The sequence below is a fragment of the Peromyscus leucopus genome, chromosome 12 (assembly GCF_004664715.2).
Source record: "Peromyscus leucopus breed LL Stock chromosome 12, UCI_PerLeu_2.1, whole genome shotgun sequence".
Lineage (NCBI taxonomy): Eukaryota > Metazoa > Chordata > Mammalia > Rodentia > Cricetidae > Peromyscus > Peromyscus leucopus.
The window spans coordinates 44,875,906-44,889,691 of record NC_051073.1 but is presented as its reverse complement, the minus strand read 5'-3'; the positions used below and the strand labels follow the sequence as shown (position 1 = coordinate 44,889,691).

Genomic DNA, 13,786 nt, shown 5'->3' with positions numbered 1-13,786 from the left:
TCTAATGTCATAGGGATTGTTTTTTGACTATGAATAAAATAGAGTTAAAAAAAAAAGAAAGAAAACAAATGGGCAAAGGCTGTCATATTTTCCCTAGACAGTTGTTTTGTTTTTTTCCTCTTTAAAGAACACTAGCCATGCTTAATGACAGTCTTATAATCTGCATTTTTCTCAGTTGACACCAACCCATTGGCATGTATTAATGCTAAATAATTTATGCTGAAATTTTAAGTGTTCCAACACTGTCTCTGTAAAACTTTCTGAAGTGCCTCTGCTATTAAGTCCCTCGCTTGAGGCCTCACATGTCCTTTCTGGCCAGTTGGCTGGTTAGATTCTTTTCGTCAACTTTGACACCAGCTCAAGTCATCTGGAAAGACAGAACCTTAATTGAGGGATTGCCTCCATCAGACTGTCTGCAGGCAATTCTGTGGGGGACATTTTCTTGTTTAATAATTGATGTGGGAGGGCCCAGGCCACTCTGGTGGGGGCGCGTGGGGGGGTGGTGGTGCCACCAGGTGGTCCTGGGTGGTATAAGAAAGACTGAGCAAGCCCTGAGAACAAACCAGTTAGCTGCATTTCTCCATGGCCTCTGCTTTGGCTCCCTTCAATGATGAACTGTGGTTTGGACAAGTAAACCAAACAAACCCTTTCATCCCCAAGTTGGTTTTGGACATGGTCTTTATCCCAACAATAGGAAACCAAGCTAAAACAGCCAATTTGACTGTATTTTTCACTACTTGGCCATTCTGGTACATGCAAGACCTTTTATGTAGGAACCCCATTGTTTCTCAAGTTCCCCCACCCACACCCCCTCCAGTGACATTGCATTCACTTTTTAAACTTCATGGGCCTGGGGATTACCTTTTGGTAGAAATGAGTATACTTCTTCCTTAGTCAATTCTGTCAGCTTGGAATATTACAGCTTAGATACAACATATCACCAAGACTATTGAGAAAATGCTTGTACCCTTATTTATTAATGCAGGTTTTTAGCACCAGTTTGCACTTACTGAGACATCAGCCTCATAGTCATAGCCTTTGCAGTGTGAAACAGAATTTGTTTGACTACCCAAACCATATTATGTGAGTCAGTCTAATCAATCACCCCTTTAATATATATTTATATTATGTTATACTATATGCATATACATTATATCCCATCACTTCTGATCCTTTAGAGAACCCTGACTAACATAATGACTGCTTTTTATTTTTGACAACCTGCTAGAAACACTGTCTTAGACCTGTTTGGCTGTTGCTCTGGGTAGAATAGTTTGGCAGCCCCAAAGAGATGAATTTCTTTCTTTCATTATTTATTTATTTATTTATTTATTTATTTATTTATTTATTTATTTATTTTTTGAGTCAGGGTTTCTCTGTGTAGCTTTGGAGCCTGTCCTGGAACTCACTCTGTGGACTAGGCTGGCCTCGAACTCACAGAGATCCACTTGCCTCTGCCTCTGAGTGTTGGGTTTAAAGGCATGTACCACTACTGCCCAGCTAAGTGATGAATTTCTTATACCTGGGTCCTAACCAGAGTAGAGAAACAAAGTATAATAAAGCTGGCATTTGTATTTACATGATGTACTTTATCCCATAGAGCTATTTTCTCACTGTCCTACCCTTCAGTTAAAAACCTTTATTTAAAGGAATAAAAATATATATTTTATTCTATAGTTCTCCAAATACGAAGTTAAACAATATATTTAATTTAAAGTGTAACTGGCTATGTACAGCAGAATGTTTTACACATAGTTACAGTTCCTTTTGAATTTACTTTCAAGGTGCCTTTTATATACACAGAGAACGTAGACAGATGTCTTCTTTTATCCAGTCTCCACTTAGGAATTGTAGCTACTATTACAAGCTGTAAGGGAGATATGGATTAGTGGAGGAGATACAGAGGTCTATACTGTCCACATATGTAAAACAGGGAACTACCTCCTAATTATTAGTATAAAAATAATGACAGAGAATATTATTTCCTGAATCATACTTATTGCCTGATGGCTTAAAGGGCTGCATTTTGCTTGTTTCCATTCAACAAAAATAGAAACTATCTGAATTTAGAAGTGTAGAGCATTCTAAATCAGCTCGGAAGCCTTCTCAGCAATAGCAATCACAGCATTAAATACTTCCTAGGGAGTGGTCAGAACCACTGAGACACATTTATCAGGATAATTGGTTGTATATGTGTGTGTATATATATATGTGTGTGTGTGTGTGTGTGTGTTGTGTGTTCGTGTGTGTGTGTGTGTGTGTGTGTGTGTGTGTGTGTGTGTGTACGTGTGTGTCATGTCCAGGAGCCCAAGGTGTGAGGTAAATCCTGTCCTATAAACTTCAAGGGAAAATCAGTTCCCAAGTATTTAAACCCTCAACAAACAGTAGCAGTATGAAAATAAATCAAATGGGAGAAATATAAGCATTTTTTTAAGTGTATGGTTATGTTGACAGCAGAGTCCTGACATTACCAGACATGCTTCCTTTTATACGGACATCAAGGATGAAGTCCCAGAAAGAGATGAACACTGGAAGAGGATGGTAGATACAAGGTTGTCATTAAAATGGAGACTCGGAGGAAAAAAAAATACACACGGAGGAAAAGTGACTCAGACAAAATCTAACAGCTGAGTTCTTTACAGAGATTTATGGAGAAACTTGTACAGAATAAAAAAAGGTGCAAGACATATTAGTAATCCCCATTGTAGGGAACTTTTACTGCCCTGGCACAATTCACAGACACTATTTAGCCAGAGTTGTCTACTATTTGCTTTCTCATCAGCCTGATGTTTGATCTGGAATCCCTCTAGAACTAATAGTAAAAGGGAAACATTTCAGAAATTTAGGAAGTTTTAGTTGGCAATCGGGTTTTACTCTTCGCCTACACTGTGTGAGGTTACCCTTCGACTTAGAAGCTAGGGGACTGTTTCCCTTTATTTGACAGCCAACAAGAAACACGGTCTTGGACCTATTTGGCTGCAGTCCTGGGTAGCAGAGTTTGGCAGCCCTAGGGAGATGAATTTCTTAAGCCTGGGACCCGCCCAGAGCTGAGAAGCACCACTCTGGCAGCGGGTACTCTGTTGCTATGAGACAAAGACTAGGAAGGTGAGTGAGGCAGGAAGTCCCGCCTTTTAGCCCCAGTTGGCTTAGACTCCCGCTCGGGGCGCTCACGCCCACCTGCGCCCCCCTCATTGGTTAGCTCCCCGGCGCCTTGCGGCTTCTTTCCAGTTTCTTTCCTTGCCCCACTTTTGTTCCAGGCTACCCTAGACCCCATTCCCCTACGAGTTCTTCTCCAAGTGGGACACGGGCAAGCGGGCCTTCCTCTGGGGCCATTGTGTACCGTGGAGGACGTGGACCCGGGGGTAGCGCGGGAGGAGACTCGCGTCCCCGCCCATTGGCTCCGCCCGCTGTCTGGCAGAGAGCGGGCTCTCAGGATTGGTCCGGAGACTTTAGGCCCCGCCTTAGCCCCGCCCCGCGCCCTAGTCTCCGGGGATGGCTCAGGGGTGGGGTGGCCAGTGAGTGGTCTCCTCCTCCGGCGGGCGCTGCGGCGGCCTCCCGAGAGTGGCGCGGGACGGCCGGGCGGGCGTGGAGCTGTCTGCACGGTAATTGCCGCGTCCCCATGTCTCGGTGTCCCCAGATCTCGGTGGCTTCTTCCCCGGAGCTCTCTCTTAGGGCGATTCCACAGAGTCCCCGCCCGAGGCACCCCAGCCAGGGCAGCGTGTGGTGTGTGTGTGTGTGTGTGTGTGTAGAGTGGGATCCACGATCACGCGTGGCTCGGGAGGGCCGCGGTGACCTGAGCAGAGGAAGGAACAGGGAGCTCCGGGGTCGGACGCTGTTTGCTGGCCTGGGGGCCCTGAAGCTGGGCGCGGGCCATCAGGGAGAGGGGACAGCCCTGGCTTCCAGCTGCTGTCGCCTCTACGGGCCTGAGCCAAGTGGGGATTTAAAGGGCAGTCCCTGGCTGGCCCGAGGCCCGGGAGGGAGCGGACTCAGGCTGGTTGCAGCCGGTGGGAGGTGCGTGCGACTGGCGCGGGATCGGGCAAGCTGTGGGACACCCGGGCCAGGTCTGGGGCTAGGGATACTTTATCCTCGCTGCATTCCGCGTCCCTTTCCGGGACCCTCGCGTGGCAGACGAGAGGCCCGACCCGGGAAAGGGGTACAGGCGTCCTGAAACAAAGCTTTGGGTCTTCTGATCCCGGGTAGGCGCAGACTTGGGGCCACCCGAGAAGTGAACTCCGCTGTGCGTGCCCGCCCTTGCCGGGTTCTCACCGCTTTTTAAGAAGGGCTTGTTTGTTGGTTCGTTTATTTGGCTCCAGGGGAAAACGACTCACCGCATTGCTTTAAAGAACTATTTGTGTGTCCGCGGCTGCTGGCTTTTGCCGGGGGAAATCCAAGTCCTCCGCCTTTGTTGACAACAGACTTGCCCCTTTGCGTGTGCGGAGCACTTTGCATTTATGTAATAACTTGGCGAAATCTAACAGCGTGAAGGAGGCTTCTCAGTGAAGCTCCCAACATGAATTTTAGGTTTTGCGGGCTCTGTTACTTTGAATCTGGATTACAACAGAAGGGGGAGGAACATTGAGTTCTTATCTGTTAAAAGTTGTTTTGTTGTTGTTGGTGAGCTGTAGTTGTGTGGAAAACCAGGAGGAAGATGAATCTTTAACTTCTACTGTTGTGAAAGCAAACCTAGCGTTACAGTTCCTAACTTGGAGAATGCATACGCCGGGTTATTAAAAAAGTTGAATATGGGACTGTCCGTTTTGTCTCACAATGGTGGAGAATATCACTAGTGGGTACAAGCGAGCCTCTCCAGTTCAGTTTCCTGTTGGGAAAATACTTTCTATCTAGCTAACTTTTTTTCTTTCTGAAAATCTACCTTGCAAAAAGGACTAAGATTCCAGATGGCAAATTCTATGAATGGCAGAAATCCTGGTGGTCGAGGAGGAAACCCCCGCAAAGGTCGAATTTTGGGGATTATTGATGCTATTCAGGATGCAGTGGGACCCCCCAAGCAAGCTGCAGCTGATCGCAGGACTGTAGAGAAGACTTGGAAGCTCATGGACAAAGTGGTGAGTTCAGTGTGTGCACAAGGCCTGTCCACCCTGAATGCAGTTATCTCCAGTTTCCATTTATACAGATGGTTAAAATAATCATCATTATGGCAGAGGGTTTTGGATTTGTGTTGGGCCATTTTTCTTCAATTCTGTGTTTGGAAAAGTTGGATTCCAAGCAAAGATTTTTTTTTTCCCCCGTTTAACCTTTTGTCTTGCTTTTCAAGGTCCAGAGTTCCTGGATGTTACTTAGATATCCAGAGTTTTTACCATTGGCTGCTTTGGGTGGGTGTATGGCTATAGTATGGTTTAGAAGTTTGTTTAGTCTTATGTGGAGTTGCTTTTCTACTAGATAACAGAAGGTTAAACATAGTGAGTGAACTAAAGTCTCAGCTGGATCACACTTAGGACAGCCACATGTGTGATGTTGAAACATTCTCTGGGGAAAGAACCAGTGTTTTACTTTAGGAGTTTCCATTTTCTCTGTGTCAACTCATTATCATTAAGAAAGGTTTTTTTTTTTTTTTTTTCTTTCTGTCTTTACTGTTCGTGGCATCATCGTTACGGTTTCTTTCATCTACTATTCCCTTTTGAAACAGGGAACCTTTTTTTGGGTGTACATTGTTTATTGTGAAAGGAAAATGTATGTTGGAGGTTGTGTGGGCCAGAGAGTGTCAGAAACTTTCTGTGGTTTCTGCTTGTTGCTCTTAGATGAACTCTAGTTTCACAAGAAGAAACCAAACTGGATGTCAGTTCTCAGAACAGTCCAGTGAAAAGGGCCGTGTGAGCACCTCGCAGGGCCCTGCTGTAACGCTAGTTGTGGAAGGAGGCTTGTGAGACAAGTGTGGTAGCCTACTTCTTTGCACAAAGTCATGCTTTATGATTTGGAAACAGTTAGACTTTGCTGCACTTTAGACACTAAAGAAAATGCTCCTCCTTAAGCAAGGAGGAGCCAAAGCTGGTTTGAAATCACAGAGTGGCATTTATCTTGGCTTTGGTTTGCTACTAAAGACAAAATTGGATACAAAGAAGCCGTGGAGTAGTAGTAACAATACTGGGAGGTGGCACTATTTGCTTTATTTTCATGTATCCTTATGGAGCCTGTGGATAAGGTAACTACACCATGGGCCTGTCCTTGGATGGTCACTGGTGTCAAAATGCAGAACCAGAATATTTTAACCAGGTGAATAGCATTAGTTTGGGATGTCAGTGTGACCTATTTAAGCTTCTGCCAATTTTTAAAAATTGTTATAGTAAAGTGCTCCAGACAGAATGATGTCATGATGTCAGAATATTGCAACTTGCTGCTCGGGGTCAGGGTTTGGTTTTTAGCCTTGGACACTTAAGAATGAAAAATATGCAGTTGGAAAACTGCATGTATTTGGCGAGCACAATATGAGCCGTCTTTGCTTCTCTGTAGAGTATGCCCTTGAAGGTCATCCTTACTGCCTGAGTCATTAGTTAGTGGTAGGAGAGGAAATTCAAGGTTTGTTCCAGTTCTGTTACATAAGTAGGCAACAAACGGGTCAGATTTCACAGATGGTCCTTGTCCATACCAGTCCTCAAGATGGTCGGCATCTCTATGCTTGCAATTGAGGGCTAGAACATAAAATAAAAAAGATTTATATAAGGAAGTGGTGAGCAATAGTTGCCGTCAAGTCAGTGCAATAGTAAAAAAAAAAAAAAGTGGTATGCATAATTTTGCTCTGTGACCAGTTGTTTACCTACATATTAACTGCTTTGAGTTATTTCACCATGAGTTATAGTCAGTGGATGGTTATTTGACAGTTTGACACCTGCCATTGTTTATTAACCCTTTTGTGGGTTTAAACTGAGCTTCTCCAGTTGAGGAGTTTGACACACAGGGACCTCTCTTACCCCAAGTCTCTACTTAGTGGGATGTGGGTGCCGGTGTTGGCAAAAGTGTGGCATGACTTTCCCTATTCATCTTCATTCCTTGTCAAAGATGACAATGTGAATGCATTTGTGGGCTTTGTGGAGAAAACTCACCTCATTTGTCCTAAGAGTTTGGCATGTTTATTTCTTCCCTTATCACACAGTAAGAGAAAGGCACTGAAAATCACTAATCCTGATTGGCAACCTGTTAGTGAAGGTTGTAATGTCTTCTCCAAGATGGGCTCATCTTCTCATATGTGACAGTGACGAAGGAAGTGGCTCATGATATCAACATTATGTGATGGTTCTTCAGGAACTTTATTACTAGTACAAAAATATTACCATTTGATGTATTACTTTAGAAAAGTAGCTACAGTAGTATGAATTTACTTTGTGACTAGCAGAATAAAAGCCTTCAGGTCTAATAGGTAGGTTGTTAAGCAAAAGTCAGGTTTCAGTGTAAGGTTACAGATTTCTTCATGAAGCCTCCTCCTTTGGGGAGGTCTTCAAGTATTATTTGCAAGTCACTACTAAGTAACATAACTCATTTTAGAGGGACAGTGAATCAGTCTAGGGCTGTAAAGGACATACCTCGTAAGCGTATAGTTTTATCATTCCTTGCTCTCTAGAACTTAAGATACTCAACTGAGAATTCAATTGCAACTAACTGTTCTGCTTTCCCAGGGCAGGCATTCTTTCCAAGGTCACCAAGACTAGGAGAAAGCAATTGCCCCTTGTGTTCTTTGTTAGATATGTACTGTTTTGTAATCAGTAACACAGAGTTCACTCAGTGCATGCACTGAGAACTTGACTAATGGTGGATCCCAAGGCATCCCCTTTGGCCAGTTTTCTGGTCTAGCTCTTCCTAAGAGACTGACCCTAAACCAGCGGGTAAGTGGATGTCTCATTGATACACTGATAGAACTATTCGTGAATACACATACTGGTTTAAATACACACAAAATCAAATGTGGAATTTGTTCCAAAATTGTTACAGGCACGGTTTCCTAAGCACTTACTGAGGGTCTCTTGTGTGTTACTAAGTGATTATTACTGGGGCAGACAAGGTAAGACATAGCACTATCCTGGTCTGTGAATCAGGAGGGCAGTATTAGAGCGGAACGTATGAGTTGGTAATGGCCATGGGGTATGGTAAGGGCTGGAGTATAGACTCAAACAAAGCACAGTGGAAGCAGAATAGAGGATATATACCTCATTCTGGACCCTGGTTTTCTGTTTGGATTCTGCCTTTTAGGAACAGTGTTATTGTACTCCTCCTGTTGGAAATGCTGAAGTGAGGGTAAGGAAATGGTTGCTAATCTGTGTGGTTGGAGTCATAATTTATTAATGTGAGGTTCCTAAATGTGGTTTGCACAGGAGTCTGAGCCAGGTGATGGAAAACAGAAGAAACCATTTGTCTTCTAATAGATGCTAAATGCCCTGAGTGTACATGGATGCTTGGGAAATTAGAAAATAATGAATTGATGCTAAAAAGCAAAGCAGCTGAGTACCTGCCTGTGCTTTTGTCTTGTTGTCCTTGCCATTTGTTTGAAGTTCCATTGGTACATAAGTGTTAAGAGCACTTAGACAGCGATGACGCCAAGTAGCATTTTCCTGCCTCTTACCCATAGCACGTCACTTAGACTTGACATAATTTGTTCTCTCTGTGTGTGATTTCACCAGAATGAAATTTGAAGTTTGTCAATCAGTGATGCATAGGTTATGCATATAGATAGTTTAAAAATAATAGTACTAGAAGATTACTTTTCAAAAGTTGGATTTCTTCTCCATCTGAAAAAGATTCTACAAGCTATAAAATAGAGTTCCCCTTCCCTGAGTGGTACTGGTTGTGTCACCCGCACTGAGCAGGTGTGCTACCCACCACTGGGCTACATCCCCAAGGTACTTTTGACCTTTTTTTTTTTTTTTTTTTTTTTTTTCCGAGACAAGATCACATTAAATTGCCAAAATTTTGAATTTACTTTTGTAGCCCAGACAGGCTTTGAACTTGTGGTCTCCTCAGCCTCCAGAGTAGCTGGGATGACAACCCTGTATTTCAGACCCGAAGGTTTTGTGTGCAAATTCTGTTTGTTGGTTTTCCAAGGCCTCAATAAAGAGAATAATACTGATTTGAATTATTCTTGTATTTTGTTTTCTTTCTTGAAGTCATTCATTAGCGGAATCCTGGGCCCTATTAAATCTTGATTGGTTATAATAACACACTAGCTGTCAGAGCAGCTTATTACTGAATTAGATTTTGAATCTCTGCTAACATAATGGGTGTGATTCTAAAGTTTGGTACTAGTGACACCTAGGAAAAACTTTGTTTGCCATAATTAAAGTTTTAAAGGGACCCTGCCAAGAGTTACCTTGGCATATCCCTGTGATGGAAAACAGACAGATAATGGAAACTTTAATTGGTTAATTATTTTTTAACTCTTAAAAATTACTTTAACATTTAGATTTTCCTTTCAAAAGTTGTTTTATATGCTGTCAATTTCTTTACTGATTTTTTTTTTTTCAAATCCTAGCTATGGTCAGATATCATTTGTAAATAATTGCATCACACAGTATATTAAATAAGTGCTTTAATATGATGTAATACTGTACCTAGTTGTTAGTGGAGGTGACTGCTGCTTGCTGGGGGCAAGAAGTGGGTTGAAAGGGACTGTCCAAGTGTTCTAGAAGATAGTTTGAACTTAGGGTGGGGGATGGAAGGGAGGCATAGAGGGAAATTGTTGAATTAGAGAGAGTAAAGTAGAAAAGGATGATAGAAACTTCAATTTCATTAAAGAATTTGGATTCAGTTTATTTGGTTGGCGTATAGTTGTTGAAAACGTTTGATCAGGGAGAAAAAGAAATCAAGGCTCGTCTTCATTTACTACTCTACTGACTGTGAAGGTTGGAGTAATGTTAAAGAAGAATGAGAGAGGGAGAATTAAAAAGTGTGGTAAGAAATCCTAAAGAACTGGTCTAGAACATTGGCAGTGGGTTCAGCAAGTGCGTGGCCAGAGTGGAAGGTATTTGGAAGAAAGGCTCCAGTTCTGAGAACCTTGAGGGCTGGAGACTGAAAGAGAAGGTGAAGTGAAAGTGACTGGAGGTTTTCAGCCCGGTTGACTCTGAAGACCCATGGAGCCCCACTGAGATGGGGCCCAGGAAGGGAAAGGAAGGCTGAGCTGAGCTTGAAGGTTGCTCTGTTTGTTTTGCGTTGAGTAGTTGATTTTGAAGTGAGAATGTTGGGTATATAATTCAGAGAGCATTTGAAACCAGGATGTGTATTTGGTAGATGTGTTCAGAGGCACAGCATCTCAAGCTGTAGCAGCTCAAAGGAGTTCTGAGGCAGACAGTGGAGTCAAAAACAAAGGCAGTTATTGGGACTATGGGGGATATTTATTTAGAGGTTGTAAAGGGAAGGGAATCTTGACATAGAATAGGAATAGAAAGGTAGAAAAAGAACAGTTTTGAATTGATGCTAAATACAGAGTTAAGATTCTTTCAAGTTCTTAGAAAGTTAAATTTAAGTAGAGAAACTAAACAGGGTAAAACTTAGGAAGTCATTGGGTTTCCTAATCAGAGGCTATTGTTGACTTTGGCACATTAATTTCACTTGTGATGTGGCCAGATTAGAAGGTATATGGAGATAATTTAGTGGTTCTACAACTGTAGCAACAGGGAAAAAAAAAACAAAGAAAGTTATGATAGCTTGAGGATTTATTGAAGGTTGAAATTAATTGTGTGTGTGTGTGTGTGTGTATGTGAGTGTGCGAGCATGTGTGTGTCTATGCAGGAGCAAGACAGAGATAAAACAAGATATAAGGTGTACAAGAAGAAGGAATAACTGAAGGCATTCTAGATTGTAATGTGGAAAGGGAAAGCCATAGAGAAGCAACTAGAAGGACTAACCTTGGCAAATAGGTATAATTTTCATGTAGGCAAGAGGCAAGTGAGGCACATACAGGGACGTTTTGAGTGAATGTGTACATTTCCTATTAGGTTGGCAAGTAGTTTAAGATATTTGCAGTGTTTACTCCATATCTTAAAGTTGTATATTATAGGCCAGTCTTCTAGCAACGAAGTAGGTAAATAATATAAATATAAACCGAAGCCTGTTTTCTTCCTTCACATTAAAGATCATCTCAATTACATCCTGTGATGATAATAATGCTGCCATGTCACTTTTGTCTGTTCTGCCTCATCATATTTAAAGCTTGTTTTTTAGAGTATGTTTGTAGGGTGACATTTTTTTTTTTTATTTAATGAAAGAAACTTTAGATAATATTGGACCAACATGTATAGCTTAGTGTCTTAGTTAAGGTTTCTATTGTTGTGAAGAAACACCAGGACCACAGCAACTCTTATAAAGGAAAACATTTAATTGGGGCTGGCTTAGAGTTTCAGAAGTTCAGTCCATTATCTTCATGGCACTGTGTGGGCAGATATGGTGCTGGAGAAGGAGCTGAGAGTTCTCCAGACAGCAGAAGCAACTGTGTCCCACACTGGGCATAGCTTTAGCATATGGTACCTCAAAGTCCATCTCCACAGTGACACATTTCAACCTCCTAATAGTGCCACCCCCTTTGGGCCAAGCATACATATTCAAACCACCATACTTGGCATGTTAAGATTTAAGTAATTGTTAAGCTGAATGAAAATATCACATGCCAGCAGCACTTAAAGTAGTTCTTAGTATTTTATCTGTTCAAAGATTGGTGGGTGTTTTTATACTTGATTCTTTTCTCTAGGAAGAAACTAGAAGATTCAGTGTAAGGTGACAAAAATAGTGGCCTGTCTCTAGTCCTCCTCCTGCACAGAACACCCCGGACTCTTTAAGGGTTTCATACAGCATGAAAAGTTTTCACCAGCTGAAAGTACTCTTAAAAAAAAAAAAAAAAAGGAAGGAAGGAAGAAAGAAAGAGAAAGAGATTAGATCACAGTTTTGAGCAGAGTGGCCAGAGCCTTTATCTTCTTGTACGTTTATGAACTCTACAGGGACTTTGCCTTGTTGTGATGGAATGTAAAGTACTGGGAGAAGAAGAACTAGAAAGAAATGAGAGATGGATTCGCACTGGGCATGGTGCTGAGCGCTTCAATTTTTTTTTTTTTTTTTTTGTTTCAAAAATTAGGAAAACCAGTGAGTCTTCCAGAAGGAAACAGAGCCAGGGCCCAGCTTGATTGTTCCCAATGTGTGTCCCTTACAACAGGATAGTGAGGCACACTGCTGTCGAGTGACCTTTCTCTCACAGGAGGTCAATCAGAAAGGTGTTTACTATTTATATTTGGTACCACCAAACTCTGCTCCGGATATTCAGTTTGGGGAGATTTAGTCAATAATTACATGAATATATTTCTTAAATTCTTTCTATCAAACACTTGCTGGACCTCTCTGTACAAAGTGAGAAAGATAGACTAGAGAAGAAAACAGATAGGTTCTCCATGTGAGATGAAGACACACGAATATTTTAACTGTAATGATTGTTTGTTAAGCTTTTAATATTAACCTCCTAAAGGTACTGTCATTATAAAACAGAAAGGAATTACACTTCTCTAAATCCCACTATAAGCAGTTTCAAGCTCATGGCCAATTCTATATGCTAACTTCCTTTTACTTAATTAATATGCTGTGAAGAGTGTTGTGTTATTTTATACTTACTCTGTAATATTGATGCTTTTATGTGTACTTTATTCCTTTGTACTTTTATATGTTTAGGAAGTTGCTAAATTAAGATGGAAAGAACCTAAAGCCATTCAGATGCTTTTTATTCCATGACACTCATGTAGCTGGAGTATGATAGCCCTGATGATGTTCACAGAGCAAGAGCAAGCAAGGCGTTCACACTACTGTCTTCAAACTGAGATCCCCAATTGGTGTGCTCTTCCCTGGAGAGGACCACCTTCCCTGCTTCCAGCTTTACTATCTGTAGTTCTTTGTGTAGAGTTGAGGCCTTAGGGCTTCCCCCTGTACACTTTGGCATGTACATTGGTGTGCTCTCTGTTCAGCTCACGTTTGGAGGGTCATGTTGGTGAGACTTTATGGACACAGCTTTCCATGTTACTAGGAAACACAATCTCACAGCAAAGTCCCTGATCCTCTGGCTCTTACAGCCTTTCTGCCCTCTCTCCTGAAACGTTCCCTGAGTCTTAGGTGTGGGACTGTTTTGTGGCTGTATCTATTGGGACTTGTCAAGTGATAGACATTCAGCCCTGAAAACAAATGTGAGTGTAGCATTATATGGACTCAAGGTTATATTTAGGAATATATATGTATAAACAAACACATATGCATGCAATAACAACTGATGAAGAAAGAGGTTATGAATTTGAAGGCGAATGGGGAGGAGTATATGGGAGGGTTTAGAGGGAGGAAAGGGAAGGGAGAAATGTAATTAAAATACAATCTAAAAAAGAGAGAGAGAGAGAGAGATGCATGGGTTGGGGTTTAGCTCAATGGTAATAGAATGTTAGCTTAGTTTGAATTCGACTCTGGGTCCAGTCTCCAGTCCCACACATGTAAACTCAACATACATACTTGGTTTGGAGATTAAATAACTTGCTTCGGTGTCACTGGATGTTCCACACGTTGAAGTATGCTTTGGAATGAAAGTTATTTACAGTATAGACACAGTTGCTTACCATTGATGTTTCCATTTGGTTTTGTAAAACTTCTTTCATAGATTTAGAGCTGGTTTTAACCTAATTTGCAAGGCATGTTAGCTTATCTACAACCTCTTTATTACCTTTTGGCTGTAAATTTTCATTAAGACACAGCCAGAAATCTTTAAATGTAAGAACCTTCCAAGAATAATTAATAGCTTTAAAGTTTTTTATAGCAATAATAAATTCTG

General features: G+C 41.7%; 1 protein-coding gene across 3 annotated transcripts in view; it reads left to right on the top strand.

Moving 5' to 3' along the window:
* The first annotated feature begins 3,482 nt into the window (after positions 1-3,482).
* Cblb (Cbl proto-oncogene B) overlaps positions 3,483-13,786 on the top strand; it is a 186,757-nt gene continuing 176,453 nt past the window's right edge. For all 3 annotated transcript variants that reach the window (XM_028867481.2, XM_037209715.1, XM_037209714.1), the window contains exons 1-2: positions 3,483-3,602; positions 4,885-5,066. In XM_028867481.2, coding sequence (XP_028723314.1) covers positions 4,899-5,066 — 168 coding nt within the window. In that variant the 5' untranslated portion in view covers positions 3,483-3,602; positions 4,885-4,898. The remainder of the gene's footprint in view (positions 3,603-4,884; positions 5,067-13,786) is intronic.